Source organism: Apus apus, chromosome 5 (genome assembly GCF_020740795.1).
Source record: "Apus apus isolate bApuApu2 chromosome 5, bApuApu2.pri.cur, whole genome shotgun sequence".
NCBI classification, from domain to species: Eukaryota; Metazoa; Chordata; class Aves; order Apodiformes; family Apodidae; genus Apus; species Apus apus.
The window spans coordinates 14,809,602-14,829,227 of record NC_067286.1 but is presented as its reverse complement, the minus strand read 5'-3'; the positions used below and the strand labels follow the sequence as shown (position 1 = coordinate 14,829,227).

The 19,626-nt window shown below is 38.3% G+C and overlaps 2 protein-coding genes across 6 annotated transcripts in view; one reads left to right on the top strand and one right to left on the bottom strand.

Moving 5' to 3' along the window:
- TMEM86A (transmembrane protein 86A) overlaps positions 1-19,626 on the bottom strand; it is a 526,280-nt gene that overhangs the window by 184,450 nt on the left and 322,204 nt on the right. The window lies entirely within an intron of this gene.
- The window catches only part of HPS5 (HPS5 biogenesis of lysosomal organelles complex 2 subunit 2), a 25,680-nt gene extending 6,054 nt beyond the window's left edge, over positions 1-19,626 (top strand). For 3 of the 4 annotated variants that reach the window (XM_051622250.1, XM_051622249.1, XM_051622248.1), the window contains exons 3-23: positions 221-331; positions 1,124-1,188; positions 1,667-1,859; positions 3,412-3,545; positions 4,832-5,047; positions 5,395-5,466; positions 5,716-5,804; positions 6,577-6,755; positions 6,969-7,127; positions 7,638-7,797; positions 9,833-9,956; positions 10,536-10,682; positions 11,448-11,522; positions 12,049-12,656; positions 13,916-14,039; positions 14,244-14,399; positions 14,883-15,002; positions 15,248-15,361; positions 15,693-15,799; positions 16,502-16,787; positions 17,221-19,626. In XM_051622250.1, the coding sequence (XP_051478210.1) occupies positions 221-331; positions 1,124-1,188; positions 1,667-1,859; positions 3,412-3,545; positions 4,832-5,047; positions 5,395-5,466; positions 5,716-5,804; positions 6,577-6,755; positions 6,969-7,127; positions 7,638-7,797; positions 9,833-9,956; positions 10,536-10,682; positions 11,448-11,522; positions 12,049-12,656; positions 13,916-14,039; positions 14,244-14,399; positions 14,883-15,002; positions 15,248-15,361; positions 15,693-15,799; positions 16,502-16,787; positions 17,221-17,281 (3,300 nt within the window). In that variant the 3' untranslated portion in view covers positions 17,282-19,626. Of the gene's footprint in view, positions 1-220; positions 332-1,123; positions 1,189-1,666; positions 1,860-3,411; positions 3,546-4,831; positions 5,048-5,394; positions 5,467-5,715; positions 5,805-6,576; positions 6,756-6,968; positions 7,128-7,637; positions 7,798-9,832; positions 9,957-10,535; positions 10,683-11,447; positions 11,523-12,048; positions 12,657-13,915; positions 14,040-14,243; positions 14,400-14,882; positions 15,003-15,247; positions 15,362-15,692; positions 15,800-16,501; positions 16,788-17,220 lie in introns of those variants that run through there. The other variant, XM_051622251.1, reaches the window with a different exon arrangement.

The window sequence follows — 19,626 nt, the reverse complement described above, 5'->3', positions numbered from 1 at the left end:
AATACAGCCTTACATGCTTCCTGTCTTCTCTTCTTTGCTCCAGTTGCAGAGAGTGCTACACTAATATCTTTGGCAACTGTGCTGCTGGTGTTTTAGGAGAGCTACACACAGCTGACAGACAATTAAGCCTTTTAAAAAGTAGCATAGTAACACAAAAAAAAATACTGTTATTATTACTTACTAGCAGCCATTTTGTGCATTGTGGTTTTTGTTCCTTCAGTGCACGTGTATAGCTGTGTCAAAGAGATGGCTAGCTCTAGGCAGTTCAGGAGGAGGACTGAACCTTATACAGAAAGATGGTTGGAAGCAAAGACTCTTTCTCACTCATAAGGTAAGGGTAAAGAATTCTATACCAAAATTTCAAGGGAAAATGGCTCTGGGAAAGAGACATTGTTTCAAGTTAATTTTTAGTAAGAGTCAACAGCCATTTTCAGCTTGCTGAATTGTCCTGGTCAGGTGGAGTTTTGGACTGCTCCATTTAAGAAAGTGGTACTGGAGTGTGATAGACTTCATGAGGTGTGAAAGAAATTCCTTGTGAGGGCTAGACCTTTGATTTCCCATTTCTTACTTTTAACAGCAGCAACAAAATCACCTGAATATTTAAGAATTGAAAGAAAACTTTGACTAGGAAAACAGAGCAACTCATGTAGATAACTACCAGTGTGTGGATGTCAAAACTAAAGACAGGCTGGCATGGTTTTGCTGAGAGAGGTCATGGGACAGGGCTTGTTTCCACGGGCAGATGCTGTTTCCTGGGCACCACTGCTGCTCCCACTGTAACATGAATGCAGCCATTTTTTTTAAGGTTGAGAGCATCTGACTTAGTTGTGGCAAAACAACTTCCGTAGGTGCAAGGACAGGAGACTGATTCCCATATTTTCCAAATCAGAGAATGAACCACAGTTGTTTCTCTTTATGCTGTCTTGTTGTCATCTGCATCTTTTTAGATTAAAGTCAGTGTCTGCAAACAAACCTCCCCCCCAAAAAGACAGTGCAGATCATAACAAAGTGGTAACAGCTGTTGACATGAATCTGGTTTAAATCTTAGAGATAAAAGTTGCATAGTGGTAATGGCAGTAAAATAAAAACTTTTACCTGCACTTACTTCCATACTTGCTTCCAGGAAGGTGCCATTTCCCGGGTTGCCTGTTGTTTACATGATGAAGACTACGTTGCTGTTGCCACCAGGTGAGTGATGTACTTACACACCTGAATTCTATATAACTATTTTTTAGTAACTTTTAAGTTTCAGATTTGAATATCTGCTGAGAACTTGGAGGAGGGCAGTGTATTAACTGGTAGAGGACTCTACAGAATAATTCCCTGTGCAGACAGTTTGCTTAGCTTTTTTTCTGAAATAATTACTAACTTGGCAGAGTGAGCTTGGTAGTTAATACCACTTACATTGTTTAAAATGCTTATTTTTCTACGTCTTCCCTGGCAATTCCAGTAAATGTGAGAGTAGCCTTCCAAAGCTGCTGATACATTGTATTGCAAGGAGGGGCACGTTCTTCTTTAGAATGAAGAATGTCATGCTTCTTGAAAGCATGCAACCAACTCTGAGATGTACTGCTTCCATTTTCCATTTCTTTGGAAATGATAAAATCACTGATAAAACATGAGAATACTTATTCTTAAATTGTATTTTCTTTTATAATTGTTGTAGCCAAGGTCTTGTAGTAGTCTGGGAGCTGAATCAAGAACGTCGTGGGAAGCCAGAACGGATTTATGTTTCTTCTGAGCACAAGGGCAGAAAAGTCACAGCTCTATGTTGGGATACAGCTGCGCTTCGTGTTTTTGTAGGAGATCATGTGGGAAAAGTATCAGCCATCAAGATTAACACTTCAAAACAAGGGAAGGTAAAATGGCACATACTTTGTTTGAGATTAATAGGTTCCCAGGGGATCATGTGTGGAATATTTTTGTTTATTTTAGTAAAGTAGAACAGAGGAAACTTGACATCTGATGAAGTTGTGGTGGCTTTGACTGTTGGGATGTAGAACATCCCAACCCCTCTTGAGATAACAATAGAATCCCTAACCCCTGAACTTCCCCACTCCCTCTTAGCTGTTCTAGTAGTGCAACACTGAAAATGCTTTCAAAAGTACATAATTTAGAGCTGTCTGATCTTCTTCCTCTTGGAATTTACAAGTATCCAAGCCCGTGGTCTTGGTGTTTCTGAGCTTGTTGGATTCTTTAGACCCAGCTGCAGGTTCAGCTGTCTTAGTCCTCAGGTCAGCTGTTGGTCTGAGAAATGGTCTGACAGCAATCCCAGACACTGATTTTGCTTGGCTTTGTCTGGATACTCTTATTCTTAAACATGCAGATTAGTTAAAGGAAGTGGTAGGTGAACATCAAGCTTACATCCATTACATTTTGTGTAAAGGGCACAAAAAGTAATGATATCAGCTGATTTCAAGCCCTTGAGTGTTCATTAAATTTCACGATTACTAGGTTCTTTCCTCTTCCTTTTAATCTGTGAGAAGCACAACCTGGAAATAGGTGTGTTACTCCAGGTCCTTTCTAGCTCTCATGAAAGATTTAGATGGAAAATGGACTTGAAAGTAGCAAGACTCCTGCATTTAAAGAACTAAAAAAATCAATTGTGGAAAGATGGAGAGAAGGGCAAGGCTCAGGGAAATATGTTCTTCATAACGTAAAGGAATTGGACTATTGAATCTCTCAGATAATGCACTTTGTTTGAAGCAGGGAATTGACACATTCCTAACAAAGAAGACAGCTTTAAGCTGTCAAAAATGGTGAGTGTCTGCTGGAAAACCTGATTGCAGTTCCCAGTAGCTTCTTACGAATAAGAAGTCTGTCTATGAATTTGTTCTGCCACCCATGCAAACTGAGACACTTGTATAATAAATATTATTTGGGTAATCTGCTGCAGTGTAATAAAGTGGGTTTATGTAAACTACCTAATCCAATGGTAGTTGTTTTTTGGTTGGTTTTTTTTTTTGTATCAATTAATTCCTCAGGTCTGTCTCCATAAAACTTCTTACTTGCTGAAAGTACCTATGGGAGAGAACTGACAAAAGCACAACACTTACAAGAGCAAGAATAAAAATTCCTCTTAATGTTAAAAAACCCACACTCTTTATAAAGAAATGGCAGGATACTACAGTTGTACAATTTTGTGGTTTTTTTGTTAAGCCTTCAGTAATGGTTTTGGTAAAAGGAGGATTTAGACTTTTATGCCTCTAAGCATTGAAGCCTTGCTTTGTAAGGGAGAAGAAAGGAACTGCTCTGTCTTATGCTGTATATTTGTAGCATACATGAGTCTTTTCTAAATGTTGTGATTTTTTACTTGATGAAATAGTATTTACCTTGAACTGAGGTCCTGTATGTTTTCTTTTTCTTTTTTTTTTTTTTTTTTTTTTTTTTTTTTTTTTTTTTTTACTGTAGGCTGCTGCTGCTTTTGTGATGTTTCCTGTTCAGATTATAACCACTGTAGATTCTCGAGTTGTTCAGCTTGATTATTTGGATGGAAGACTGCTCATATCTTCACTTACACGCACTTATTTGTGTGATACCGAGAGGCAAGTTATATTTTACTTGTAAAATATTGGACTTTACTGAGTCACACAGTTCCTGAAGTGACCTCTGGAGATCATCTAGTCCGATTTTCTTGCACAAAGCAAAGTCAGATAGAGTAGGTTGTGTGGGATTGTATTGAGTTAGGTTTTGAGCATCTCCAAGGATGAAGACACCACAAGCTCTCTGGGCAACCTCTTCCAGTGGTTCACCACCCTTGCAGTAACAGGGTTTTTTTATGTTGGAATGGAATTTTCTGGTTTTTTATTTGTGCTTGTTGCCTTTTGTCCTTTCACTGAATACTACCAAGAGTAGTCTGTCTTCCTTACTTCCTTCATTGGGTGTTTATACACATAGGATCATAGGAGTTCCACCCCTGAGCCTTTTCTGTTCCAGGCTTACCAACCCAGGTCTCTCAGCCTCTTCTTGTAAGACAGGTGCTGCAATCCTGTAGTTGTCTTTGTGGCCCATCACTGGACTTTCTCCAGTATCTGTCTCATTCTTCTACTCGGGAGCCTGGAACTGGATCCAGCACTCCAGATTTGTCTTACCAGTGCCAAGAAGAGGGGAAAGGTCACCTGCCTTGACCTCCTGGCAGCACTTTTCCTAATGCAGCCCAGGAAGCTTTTGGCCTTCTTTGCCAACACAGCACATTGCTGGCTCAAGGTCAGCTTATTGTTCACCAGGATGCCCAGGCCCTTCTCCACAAAGCTTCTTTCCAGCCAGCTGGCCCATCCTTGTGCCTGAAGTTATTCCTCCCCCAGTGCAGGGCTTTGCATTTCTCCATGTTTGTTTATCCTGGTTGCACTTCCTCAGTTTGTCTGTGGAGAAGTCAGGAGGAGTGGTGTCAAAATCCTTACTGAAGTCAAGATAACCATCCACTGCTCTCCTCTCATTTGTGAATCCAGTCATTCTGTTGCAGCGTGCTATAAACATGATTTCCCCTTTGTAAAATCATGCTGACTATTCATAATCCCCATCTTGCATGTGATTGGAAATGGTTTCTGGGATCATTTGCATCACCACCTTCCCATCACCAGGTTGACCAACTGGTTCTCCTGAAAAAAAACAAAAACAAAAATCACCTTAATTATGTGAGCATTCATTTAAACTAATAAATATTTCTGCACCCTGTCTTCTATAAATTTCATAATATTAATTACAAATTTTTATAAACACCAAAACAAATTCAGCATCTAGGATTTAGTATTTATTCTTCAACAGCAACGTAAAATTAATTAGAGCCTTTATTAATGCTGCCTTAACAAGTACCTTTGTTTTTTTTCATTAGGGAGAAGTTCTGGAAAATTGGTAACAAAGAGAGAGATGGAGAATTTGGAGCATGTTTCTTCCCTGCTGGAAAAAACAGTGGTAATCAGCAGCCTTTAATATATTGTGCTCGACCTGGCTCAAGGATGTGGGAAGTGAACTTTGATGGGGAAGTGCAAAGCACACACCAGTTCAAGCAGCTGCTCTCATCACCACCTCTCCCTGTTGTTACTCTCAGGTAGATGCATGAGTGTTATCGGTGATCAACTTGCTTGAGACTTCTAAACTAACTGAAAATAACTGCCTTAATACTGAGAAGATTAAATAATGTCCTGGTGCAGTCAAGCATCAGTCCTAGCTGTTATCTTAATGCGTTCTCTTCTCATAACGGGAACCAGTATCTGAGTTATCAAAAATGTCAAACTTTGATTCTGCAGGTATGTCTGTGTGACTACTGCAATGAATGCTGCTGTCAAAAGGCTGGATTTATTTCAGCCAGCCTTGTATTTCCAGGGTTAAGAATATTATATTAAGGAAGTGATACTTGTAGTTATGCTTGTAATAGATACTAATTTTACTTTACAGGCTGGATCCTCATTATACTAGTTGCAGCTGCTCTCCACAATCTTTATCTTTCCCTAAGCTACTGTATTTGACGTGAGTATATGTCATCATAGCTTTCTGTTGGTAAAGTAGGGTTAAAAATAAAAATGTTGGCTATACTCCTAATTTATATTATTAGTATATTTATATTATCAACTTCATCTTTTTGCAGAAGTATTTTCCAAGTAGCATGCAAACAACTCACTTCTTGCTTGCTGTATTTAAGCCAATGCCATCCCTGTATATTTTACAGTGACTACCACAGTTAACTGTTGCACTGTTAACTGTCTGCTTTGCTTGCAGTGAGCACTATGTGATGACCTGGACAGAAAGAGGCATTTATATTTTTCTTCCCCAAAGTGTTCAAGTCTTACTCTGGAGTGAAGTAAAAGGTAGACTATGAATCTTATCTTTGTAGTAGTTGAATAGTGAGAGGTAATCACCTGCAGTATTAGTGAGGTAAAACATAGAGTTATCTTCTCCTTATTTCTGTTTATTCAGTTTTCTTGACAGGTGTTCTGTGAAGGATAATCTGGCAACTGAAAGCTTAAAACCTGTTCTTTCTAACACCTGTCTAAATTGAAGCCGGGGAATGTACTTATTTCGCAGTTGAGTGATGCCTCATAAACAGTTTTGTGTGTATGGTTTAGGCATAGTTCTAGAATGGTTAGTCATTGTCAGTCTTCTCCTTCCCCTTCTCCCACTGTTTTGGTGTTAAGTTTCCAATGCCTTTCATGGAGTGTTTGCACAAAGTGTAACTGTTTAATTTGAAAACTACTGAAAGGCCAGTTTTTCTAATAGCAGATACTTTCCTTCAGTTTCAAGGCTAATAATGATTTATTTCTCATCTTTACCACTCTTTAGTTTTCCATCCCCCTTCAGAGGAGAAAGAAACTTTTCAGTAACTTCAGTGTACCTTTTGGATGCTTTTTAGAAATGCAACTCCGGAAAGTTTTGATAGTTTGTGCTTTTTAGTAGTTAGATGCTAGCTTAGCCCTCTTCAGTGTTTGTTTTCTCCATGCCACTTGTGCTACAGTCTATTAGGCTTTTGCACGCATTTTTCAGTGAGATGGGCAATAGGTTTTCACCTTCTTTCAAGAACAGAAAGAAATTATGATTAACCATTTCAGTCCTTTAGACGCTTTTGTGCATCTGGTTTTGCAGATATTCAGGATATTGCTATTTACAAAAATGAGTTGTTCTGTCTGCATACAAATGGAAAAGTTGTGCACCTCTCCCTGCTGCTGGCAGACCGCTGTGTAGAGCGTCTGATAAGAAGAGGGTTCTGGACACTTGCTGCTAGGGTCTGTTGTCTCTTCCAAAATTCAATCATTTCTTCCAGGGTAAGTAAATACATCTGTGTAAATGTGCAATGCAACTTCCTGACCTCCTCTTCCATGAAGTTCTGTGGGTTTCTGAGATTCATATTCTTGGAGTTTTAAAAAAGTCTTCTTAGCGTACTTTCGGGATGAAAATTAGCCTGCACATATGGTACCTTCTGCTGTTCACACGTGCTTTAGAAAGAATAATGTTTCCATGTCACTGTGTACTTTTAGGCAAGAAAAAATTTGCCTCTAGACAAGGTGGAGCATCTGAAGTCTCAGCTGGATGCCTCAACCCAACAAGATCTTATTACTCAGCTGGAAGAACTAATTTCAAAGTTGGAGCCTCTAGATTCTGCATGCAGTAGTAGAAGGAGCAGTATTTCCTCTCATGTAAGTGTATTGGTAGTGCCAAAAATCTCCCCTAAACATTCTATCTTTATGGCTTAAAATCAGCTCCTTGCTTGCTTTGAAGATGAGGCTTTGATTTTTACCATGTCTACTGTAGCTGATAATGCTGCTTTCTAAAATGAGGTGCAGTAACGAGGTATGAAATACTACTATTTGCATTCTTTAAATTCTTGGACGTCTGCCTTTTTTACATACTGTTTTGTGTCTAATGATTGAGTTGTGGACAAAGACTGATACGTACTAAGTACACCAGTTCTGCAGGCTGCTTTCCAAAAAGCAATTGCAGCATGTACATTTTTTATCAAGTCAGTGGCCTGCATGCTTATTGGCATGTGTGTACCTTTTTGGTTTGGATATGTCAAAAATATGCTGTTATTAAGGGCTTTTCCAAACAGTGAATTCTGAAGTGCTGTGAGGTTCTGTGGCTATGGTGGTTGGAGCTCTATAAGGATGTAGAACTTGCACATCAAACTCCTTTCCCTTTTCTCCCAGGAAAGCTTCAGTGTCTTAGACTCTGGGATATATCGTGTTATAAGTCGAAGAGGCAGCCAGTCAGATGAAGATTCATGTTCTCTCCACAGTCAAACATTCTCAGAAGATGAGAGACTTAAAGAATTTCCTGCACACCAGGAAGATGAGCAAGGAGAGCTTGGTAATATTTCTTAATTAATATATTTTACTCAGATGGAATTTTTATTTATTCTACAATAACTGGATTGGGTTGGCTCTGTGCTCTTATTTTCCACTATCAAGTTATCCATGATTAAATCCTCTAATTTGATCAATGGGAACAGTCACCCTGCCTTCTAGAAACATTGGGGTGAAATGCTCACTCCACAGAAATCCAAGCTTAAAAACAAACACAACGCAGAGAAACAAAACACAAGGTCCAGAGGACTTTTGCCAGGCTAGGACTTTGCTCAGATTTCTGCTCCCCCCCATCCTCCTGCCCCATGCAATTCAGCATTAATGTCAAGATTATCACAGCTGACTATGTCAGTGCTAATGGAAGTTCAAATGAGATGTTTGTTGACACTAGCCTTCCAATAATATTAGTTCCAGGAAAGTTTCTTGATATTGACTTTGGCTTTGTATTTCTTCAGGGAAAACAGTAGGCTCAGAATAAGTGTTCTGAACTGTCTTGCAGGGTTCCGTATGTAAAGAGGATTATCTCTTAGATGTGTATACATTAGCATGGGGATGATAGAATTGTTATTAGACTATCCAGAGAGCTTTTTATTTCCTAACAAATACTTGTCACTGGATGAAAGCCAGGGTGAGACAATAATGGGTCTTGTTCTCTACTCTGATTGGAACTAGGAGGGGATGATGAGGAGCGGGCTTAGTTCCAGGTGTGGTAGAAATATTTTCCTTGAAAAACCCTGCATGTTAGCTTTTGCAGAGATGCTGGTTGAGGATGGAGAGAATTTGGGTGCTTTGTTGGGGGAAACTCATAATGAGGAGGGAGAGTACGGAAATTAGCATTTACTCCCCTACTCATCAGTAGCACTGTCCTGCTGACAAAGCTATGTGCTGTTTGTTTGTAGCATTATGTTTACATTTGCCTCTTTACCTACATCACTATAAAAATAAAAGGTAAGAAAACTTGGAAGGAAGTGTATCATTTCTAATATTAAAACTCTAAAATGAAGGAGGGTGGTTTTTTGAATGACAGAAGATAGAACAATTCTATTTGTTCAACAAGAGATAATAGTTTTTTTGATTATTTCACAGTAGAGAAGTTCTAGATGCTTCTTGAAGCACGTGTGCTTAACTTGGTATTTAAGAGAAATGGACTTACTGTTTTCCTGCTCACATTTACGTAAGATGTTGTGTAAGTTTTTAGGATTCTAATCTTCATGATGAACAAAAGCAGCCTTATTTGCAAGCAATCTTAAAAATCAGTTGTGACCTTCAGGAACTATGTAGAGAGATTGTGCATTCCGGTAGTAGAATTTCTGTAACAACATGGCATCTTCTCTCAACAGTGCAGACAGTGCTGACTGTTGCAAAATGCAGTGTCATCCTTACTTAAAAGGATCCTTTTTTTATTACTTGTATCACTTAAAGATACAGTGTGTGTTTGGACCAGGAAATGATTGATCAAAACACATTGTAGATACTGTTAGGGATAGAAGAGTGGAAAGGAAGTAGTAATTAATTATGTATTTCCTGTGATTCTTACCAAAAGTCAGAGAGCTGACTTCATTTATATTTTGGAGTCTGCTCACAATAGAGGGGGGGTGATTTATACCTTACTCACGGCTTACGCATCTCTGGTCATATGTGATTTAGGTTTTAGGAAATCATGCAAAGTGAATTGTTTGTATGCCACAATACTTAATTTTCCTAGGTGTTTAAATAACTGTCAGTGGCCTAAATCAAGATTTTATCCCCTAAATAGACTGTAAGTCAACTGTTAGAACTGTTAGTTGTTGATCATCGTTTGCCTTGTTATAGAGCCAAAAGACTATTAGGAAAACAAATCTACCAGGTTTAAAGTCAGTAATGAAATGGCCCTTGATACCCAATAGCACTTTTATGATTCCCCACATTCTTGAATATTAAGTATGAGAATATCCCATGTGGGTTATCCGTTAATGAAACAGGGATATGCAATTTGTTTCACTGTTCCTTTTTTGCTAGGCCACTGTTTCATGACTCTTTATTTCAATTCCATTTGTTAGACAATGTATCTCATGCATCTGTGACGGTTGAGGCTGACCGGAATGAGACATTTCTCCCATTCAGTATTCCTTTGTCATTTCGTTCCCCATCTCCTCTCGTCTCTCTCCAAGCTGTCAAAGAAAGGTAAAACTTGCAGCAGGTTCACTCCTCCATTACATCTTTCCCTTTTCTGTCCTCTGAATTTGTAGCAATGTCTGGTTTAGTTCATACTCTGTTCTGCAACAATATAACATCTGAACTGAAACACTGGAGATGCAGTCCAATTAGCTAGACAATTTAAAGTTTCCATCTTGACTCTAATGAAGATACGAGGAACTGCTGTTAATTACCAAGAGGGACAATACTTCTTAATAATGCTTTCTGTTTATAAGCTTTAAAATGCAATGCAGCTTACGAATACATCTCAAAAATCTATGCACTAATGTTAGTTGTGATCCTGTTTCTCCAGCAGCAAAAAAGCCCCCAGTCTTAAATACTTCAGGTTTTTATTCTGTGCTGGAGATGGGGACCATGAGCGACGTATCTATTCTGAGAAGCTTCTTAGTGAGTTTTGTTCTTGTTGGTCATCGCTGCGCTTGTCCTTTACTCAAGATTTCTTTAGATTATGAAGTTTTCTGAATTCCTGGTTTGGCTGGAAAGAAAGTGCTTGATTGGTTTGGTTTTTAACTTTCAGTTTTCAATGTTTCAACTTCTGACTCCTAGTGTTTCAAGCTTTGTACGCAAAACTACTGAAAAGATTGGCACACTTCATATAAGTCCTGATGCTAGAGTGAGGCAAGAAGCAAAGGATGACGGGCAGCTGCAGGAGTTGACTGTTAATCTGGCAGCACCTCCCCAGGAAGAGAGAGAGTGAGTGCAAAATCACATTTTCTTAGCAATTTCATTGGATTCTGAGGATAGAGGCCTAAAGCAAAAACTACTAATTTAAGTAGGTGTTAGGTTTTTCCAGCTCCCTTCATTACTATAGTGGGTATCACTGCTTCTCCCTGACTCCTTTCCTAGAAGCTGATGAGACCGTGAACCCTTCTGGGTGGTGGAGCATGCAGCCTCCACAGTGCTGTAATAGCTGAAGAGCAAGAATGTAGGGTATCACATTGCCTGAGAGTTGCTGATCTATGATGCTCCTTATAGTTACGGACGCAAGTCCAACAGTTAATTTCCTGTTCTTTCTGAGTGAGGAGCAAACACTTATATGTCCCTAAAAACTTTTTTTTATTTTTAATAATGGTAGTTGTAAAACATTGAACTTCCTTAATGATTGTTCAGTTAATACAGAGCTAAGTTATATCATATTCCAGTGATTTGCTGTATTACTATTTTGGACTAGCTTTCATATAGTGGCACGATAGTGAGTTTTATTAAGTTCCTTCAGAAATTTTCTCTAGTTGGAGTAGAAGCCATTATAGAAGGCTACAAAAAATACTACTGGTCACTCTTCATACCCGATTCATCTATAGTGTCTGTTGAGCTCGTCCTTACTAGAACTGAAAGCTTTGTATTTTTTTAAATAAAGGAATTCATGGTGTTTCCTCACAAATTTGAGGACATCTGTGAGGACATCTTCACTTAAATTATTGAAGATAATACTTGACTGAAGTTAATGTGTTGTTCTAGGTTAGAACCACAGAGCTGCCAACTTCCAGAGAAGGACCATTTGAGAGACCTGAAGGCTGCAACAGCAAAAGCTATGTAAGCAGGAAGTCTTTTTACTGTATAGATATATTGGGCTTTGGTAGAAAAAATGATGTATCTTTTTTTTAAAAAAAACTACTTTTTTTAATTCATTACATACATGTAATGCTGTAAATGTCTATTAACATAATCCAAAAGGATCTCATTTGGTTAATGATTTGTTTCCCCTGTTTAAAACCAAGCAAAACCCACTAAAAGCTTATTTTAAGTACTCTAGCATTATCCTTTTGCCCTAACTACAAGCATAGTTTGAAAAACAAACAACCAACAACAACCAAAATCAAAACCACATAACAAACAACATTCCATTTGAAAAGAAGTTCTGAGGAATTCAGAATGTAATAATATCAAATGTAGACAGCCTAAGTAACCTAAACTCTGTTTGATGCACTCAAAACCAGAAAAATATGGCAACCAACTGTAAGTCAAGTTTAGGAATGTATGTTGAATTACACAAAAGATACATAATACTTCACTTGTGGCATCTTATAACTGTCAAACAAACTTCTTGTTTATGCTACAGAGCCAAACTCCAGGATCCCTTGGTTTTGTTGGAACCACAGTGTATGAGAAGGGTTTTACAGGAATGGCTTATCTATCTAGAAGAAAAGTTTGGCAACAAAGAGCCTTCTGCTTCCTCTGTTAAGGAAAGCAAGAGTGTGTGTGCAGATGAAGAGGGGGCCATCCTGGAGGAAAACCTAGAACTTGCTCCAATTGATAGAAACCCAGCAGTCAGGGAACAGTGTAGTATCTTGGAAGACTGCACTGAAAAGGAATATACTGATGAAACATGCATAAGCAAAACCATGTGTAAAAACAGAACTGATTTGAAGGAACCTGTGGATTGCTACTTTCAAGTGTCTCCTCCGTGTGTCATAGAACCAGATGTTCAGAAGGACCTCACTGAGTTGACAACGCTCTGTTTTGAGCTGCGTATATTTTCTTGTGGAAGCAGTGAGGCAGAGAAAAGCTCTGACGGAGGTCTGCCACCAGCAGCTTCATGGACCTTGGCCTGTAGGTTTATGCGAACCTACTTCTTTCTTTTGGATTTAAAAAGACTAAAGCAGTGTATTATAACCCTGTATGCAACCTGTCCTAGTGTGTGGGAAACATACATAGCAGGATTGAAAGGTAACTAACAAAAATTTTATTACTAGTAAACTGAAAGTAAGACCGTTTGGGAGAAAAAAAAGAAAAAAACTTGAAGATGCTCCCATTTGTTTCTGCAAATTTTCCTTCTGCAGGTGTCGTGTGGGAGGAGCATGGTTGGTGTGTGGGAGTTTTGGGTTCTTTGCTTGATTGTTTTTCTCCCAAACACTAACTTGCCAAGAACTGCTGGCTTCTTGGAGAGACTATTCCTGTCCTCACTTTGGAATTCTGAACCTTTTAATTTATATGGTTGTTCACATGTTGGTAGTGATTACAGACCAAATCTATTTAAAAACAAATATATGTGCTTCATAGACCAAAATCATCTTAATTGGAATCATATGTCTATAGAAACCAGGCAGAAGTTACAGGAGAGGCTTCAGTATTTGCACTGGAAATGGAAGATTCAATATGTAGAAAAATGTGGTTAATGTGAAACAAAATTGAATGCAATAGATTATTCCATGCAAATGAGTGGCTTGTGATCTCATCTGACTTCCTTTTTCCACAGAAATCCTTTCTGATCTTTTTGATGCCTATTTAGCCTAACTGAACCAAAGTTTATTGGAAAACAGAACTTCATCTGTTCTCTGCTTCTGCTTTATGCATTTCTTTAAAGAGTGAATGAAAGTCTTAGCATTGATTTGACACAACAGAATCTTGCTTTGAGCTTTGGTATCTGGCATTTAGGTTTCAGGAAATCTGTTCACTATTTACATTGTGAGGGCTCTAGAAATGACAGTAGTGCATGCATTCCCAGTTTGTCTTCAGTTGAACTGCACTTGTGCCTGTAGATTAATAATCACATCTAATTGGACCAAGGTTTGTGTTGAATTTTGCATTCTGTGAAGTCAGTGTCCAAGCTGAAGTCTTTATTAATAGAAGCAAATTGTAATATATGAAAACTGATGCAGACATGCAAGCCATATGTTCTGCTATGGGCATCTTTTTTTCACATGAGAGAAAAATGCTTCCTCAGAAGTCTAAATAAAAGTAAGATATATCAGAATATTATTCCATGCTTTAATGTTTTCATTTTATAACTGTAATTTGCTGTAAGTGCAGATTAGTGATGTTGATTTCTGTGAAATGAACAAGTAGGAGCTGTTCACTTATTACTACTGTTTGCTAGGGAGTTCCATGAAAGTAGTGATAACTTCTGTCCTTATGCTTAACAATGTGTGTTAAGAAAAAAAACAACCTTGCCCATATCTTGTAATTTATGCACTGATTTATTTCAGAACTAACTTGGCACAGTCCAGTGGCTTTAGCAATGGAAAATGAAGATATGTTGAAAATACTGAAACTGCTGCATGACCTGGGGCCTTGGGATGATAGTCCACTGTTACTGGTACATGCTCAAAGGTTTGTAGCCAAGTCCTTTTCTTCCTCTTCTTCAGTGTAGTTAACTTGCCAGCAGGAATTGGTTCACTTAATATTTCATGAAGATCTCTGGAATCTTGTAAAGTGGTCACCTTCCAGTACTACTATCTTGAACTGCAAGATACTTTGAAAAAATGATAATTTTGCTGTCTTGTACTGCAAATAGTTTTTATCCTCTCTCTCCAGGCTTTATGAAAAATTTGGGGAAACAGCTCTTCGTCCCTTGATCAAGTTCCACCCCTCTATTTTGCCTTCTGATATTAAACAGCTTTGCAGGAATGATCCAGCTCACTTTTTAGCATATTTAGATAGTCTGGTGAAATCAAAGCCAGAGGATAAAAGGTAAAGGGAATACAGAATATTTTTCATCTGCTCTCATCTTGTAGCTTTGTGGGGTTTGTTTTGTTTTGTGGGGGCTTTTTTTACTGTTTCTCTATCTTCCTGCTTGGTGTTCCATATTAGATTCTAATTCATAATGTCAGTTCTAGTTGGTGTCTCAGACTGTGGGTTCTTTGTTTGATTAGATGCTAGTTTTAATGGGTTTTTCTAAGTAATATTTTTGATGGAACTGACTACTTTGGTTCCTGTGCCTGCAGTTTAGTATAACACGGTTAGACAGCATTAAAAAAAAGCTGGGGAAGTTCACCTACAAACTCGATGGTTTTCTGTGGTCCCCTCAGTTTCTAGAAACACAAATAATTCTACACTTTTTTCTGTATTTAATTTTACATCATTATTCTGGTGGGTTTCTTTTCTGCACACAATCTATACTTCTTCATACCTGGTGTATTTGAAACTGGTAGATTTTTCTGTGTATTTTTCTAGGTCATCTCTCCTTAGATCTCTTCTGCAGCCTGAATCTGTACGACTGGATTGGTTGTGCTTGGCAGTTTCTCATGATGCACCACAAAGAGCAAATACTGTGGATGTGGAAGGAAATCCCAGGTAGAGTTGAGTTCACCCAAGGTCCTGACTGCAGCAGAAAGGGTCTGCAGGCTTTTGGCAGAACCAACCAAAGGATTAAATAACTTTATATGTAATACTTTTCAGAGTGACCACTCTACAGAGTCTACACGGTGTTTCATTAGTTTTTCCTTCTCTCTTTTTGTATACCTGCCTTTCTTTTAGAGAGAACATAATGTTCTGAAGAAAACCATTAATGCTTTAAAACTGAGTTTCTCATCTTCTAGGCCACGATCACATTTGTTTACTTGGGGCTACAGCCAGCTCATTCTGCTTTTAATTAAGCTCCCAGCTGATTTTGTTACAAAAGAGAAGATGGCTGACATCTGTAAATCACATGGGTAAGAAGAAAACATGCTAATTCTTGATACTCAGTTAGTTGGTATTCCAACCCCCAAAAGATACAAATGAAAACCACTAACCTGCTCCTTACCTGGAGAGGATTTATTTTAAAGCCTTTCCTGTTTTGAGGATGAATTTTGAGTGTCCAGATTAATGTACCCCTTTTGTCTAAGGGCTGTTTACCCATGTCCCCACTCTGTAATGATTTCTGGTATTCAAGAAACTCGGTTGCTTCTGTCGTCAATTAAAATTTAAATTAGTATTTACTTATTGTTTACTTCAGTTCAGACTTAGTATTTGATCCCGGAAATCTTTACTCTTTTATTCAAGATTTTGGCCTGGATATCTTTTTCTCTGTCTGGAGCTGGATAGAAGAATAGAAGCCTTTACTAATATTGCTTATTTGGATGATTTGAGCCTGTTGAATGGAGAAGATGGTTAGTGAGTCTTAAGCTGTGTAAACGTATTTCTGTAATGCAGGAACTGCCCTTCTTACATACTGATGCAGTTTGTCCAAAGTTTAGTTGAACTTTTATTTTTGAAATGTTTTGGTAGCACTAACTGTGTGTAGTGAAGTGTACTTGCAACACATAAATGGATGTAACGCTCTTGTATCTTCACACTGTGCTTTCTGAAATCTGCTGTGCTAGAAAATGCTTAAAAGTTCAAGAATGAAGAGTTATTTATCAATTGGGAGTAAAAGCTAAACTTGTGTTGTAGATAGAGGAACAGCTAGCCTCCCTGCACAGCACAAAACTACCCCCACTGCACATGCGCGCACACACCAAGTTATGACAAGCAAAGCACAGTATCATATGGTAGAACTTAAAGCTACTGGGAATTTTCTTCTAAGATAGACAAAATAATTCCTTGTCTCTTGACTTAATCCAAAGCCTTAAATACTGAACTATTGTGAAGCTTTGTGTGTTGTTCACCACTAAATCAGTCAGTCAAGGCAGATCACTTCTGTACACAATCAGCTTATTGATAACACTTGGTTTTCTTAAATCTTCCAGAGAAAATCAGAATAGGTAGCTTTCATTTTAAGTACAGATATATTTAAAATATTAGACATAGAATAATCTTTGTTTTACAAATAATATAACAAATTTGATAAATTTGATTAACTTGATATCTAGGTTCCCTTCCGGAGACAATAGAAGAATGGAAGTTTCTTCTGCATCTTGCACAAAAGCACAGCCCAGCTTTCCATCATCATGGCCCACAGAATGGGAATGCTGTCAGCAATGGCAGCCCGAGCTGCCCAGACTGTGTCACTGTGGAAAATGTAGCTCTCTTACTAGCAAAGGCCATTGGCCCAAATCGTGCCTTGCCTCTCCTGCAGGAGTGTGGCTTGACACTAGAGTTGTCCGAGAGATTTACTGGTGTCTGTGAGATACTGAGAATTGCTGAGAAAAGGCAAAGGTAAGATGACATTTTAACGAGACATCTGTGTACACACCGTGTTAATTTTGGATCATCTTGGTACTTTAAACTTTGTTCTCAGTTAAATGCTTCACATTTTTACCTCGGATTTAAAATTGAGCTGAAAGCTTTTTTATTATCTAGGAGCTATGCATTGTGCAATGTAGGCATTTTAAGACTGAATAAGAGGAAACAGGAAATCATACATTAAAATGTGAAGGAGATTCTCTGAAGGAGCTATCTGCACAGGCTCTGACCTGCCCTGTCCCTTTCAGAGAAGGCATGTGTAGTGATGTCATGATACTACTTTTGAAATACCATCACATTTTGGACAAACTTTTCTTTAAACAGCAAACCAAAACTCTGTTGTTCTTTCTGTTGTTAGCTTTTTTTACTCTTTGACTTTTTTCTCCCCTCTTTGCTTTAATTGCAGAGCGCTGATTCAGTCCATGTTGGAAAGGTGTGACCGGTTTCTGTGGTCTCAGCAAGCATAGAAAACAACTTGGAAAACTTTGGGAACGTTTTTTTACTGTAATGATTGTATATTAAAGTGCCTCTTAAACTTAATGGACTCTTAAATAAATGAACTCCCTGTCTAAAAGTTCAGTTATCTTGAGCCAGTCTCCATCTGGCAGGTATGTGACTGGGAACTGTTGACAGTTCTTCCATATTCTTTTGGAGATGAGTTTTGAACTCTAGGACTTAAATCAACACAACTCAGTATGTATAGTAAAATTAGGCTTACAGATTTCTGAGATGAAAACTCCTGAATTTATTTTTAAGTCTGTACGACTTCAGTGTTAAGAATGTGAGCCCCTAAGTATTAAATTACAGTGTATAAGATTTTTTTGTTTGCAAACATGAGAAGCCATTCCTTGGAAATACCTAAGCCTCTACTCGTTTAATTTTCCTGTAAATTACATTGACTTTTTCAAGTTATTGTAAAAGTGCTTGTTATCATACCTTTTTTTTCTTAAATTATATGGACTGATCCTGCCAATTTGAAATGCATTAATTGAGCTATGTCTTAAAATGGGTGGAAAACATTTTTCATGAGTGCACTAATGGTTAAGAAGCTACTTGGGAAAACAGACTGATCCCCACCACATCACAACCTCCTTTCAGGCAGTTGTAGAGTGAGAAGGTCTCCCCTCAGCCTCCTTTTCTCCAGACTAAACAACTCCAGTTGCCTCAGATTCTCCTCATAAGACTTGTTCTCCAGATCCTTCACCAGCTTGGTTGCTCTTTGGGCCTGCTTTAGTACCAAAGTGTCCTTCTTGCAGTGAGGGGCCTGGAACTGAACACAGTATGTGAGGTGCAGCCTCACCAGGGCTGAGTATGGTGCTGAATCACTCCTAGTCCAGCCTGTCCCGATCCTTCTGGAGGGCCTTCCTACCCTCAAGCAGATCGACACTCCCATCCAACTTAGTGTCATCTGCAAACTTACTGAGGGTGCACTTGATACCCTCATCCAGATAATTGATAAAGATATAAACAGAACTGGTCCTAACACTGAGCCCTGGGGAACACCACTTGTCTGGCTGCCAACTGAATTTAACTCCACTAATGCCACAACTCTTTGGGCCTGGCCATACAGCAAAGACTACACCTGTCCAAGTCATGAGCAGCCAGTGTCTCCAGGAGAATGCTGTAGGAGACAGTGTCTGTTAAAGGCTTTACTGAAGTCCAGGTAAACTTCGATAATTCAACCATTAATTTTGACATTTCAGGAAGTAAGAAGACCATGTGTCATATTTTAATAATCTTTTTTAAAGCTGAAGGTTTAGGTAAGTGTTTTTAGATGGATGCTGTTAGGACAGAAGTCTTTCTAAATATCTGCTAGAACATGAAGATTCATAAAATCATCTGGATTTTATTTAGCATTTACAGAGCGCTGCTTTGTACCAGCAGTCTTTCTGCATTTAATGCATCTTTGAACAAGTTTTTTTTTAGGCTTCTAGTTTTGTCTCTTCACTATAAAATTCTTATATTTTTAGCAGAAGGCCAAGGCATCTCATCAATATTTTATTTTCATAAGTGTCATTTAAACAAAAAATGCATGCATTGGAACAGAATTTTATTAAAATTCATATTTTTGTCAGGAAATGACTAGAAAATATTTCTTTATAAAGCATATTTTTATGTAGTCTTGCAGCACTTGTGCTGCAAAATAATGCTTTTCATCAAAATAGGATTTAGTAATAACTTTCAGACTTTTGAGAGGTGCAGTCTGACTTCCATCTCAATTGCAAGAAAGACTAGTGTGGAGGGTTGGTTGCTCGACTAAAGGAAGTTAGAGACAACTGGTGGCAGGCATTTATCTGGTAACATTAATATGTGTGGAAAAGCTAATACAGAACTACTTCTAAAAGAGAAAACTTTAAATCTTTTTTGGGGTTTAGATTTTGATGTTTGAAACAGCACAGAACTTTCTATTAAAAACACCCCATGTTGTTACAGTAAGACTCAGAATAGGAGCCAGACACCTGCAGTGTGTGCTGGTTACACAAGCCAGATGATGTTGGAGCCTGTTCTCTTACCAGCCAAATATGCCTGCTGCTGCCTCACTGGCTGTTGCACTTAACTGTGTTTGATGCAATGTGTGAATGTAGTACACCTTTAGCTGCTGAGAACTGTGAGGAAGTTGGCTGGCTTTCCAAGAATGTACCTGGTTTACCTCCCTATGTAATGGTTCTACTTCAGTTGTTCTGTATATTTTATATACAGAGCAGTCTCTTTGTTTCTTTGGGGTTTTTGTACACTCAGTTAACTTTGGGTGAGGGTCTGTGTTTTTTTTAATTTTTGTTTTTCTTTAATAAATCATAACTTTACATTTGGA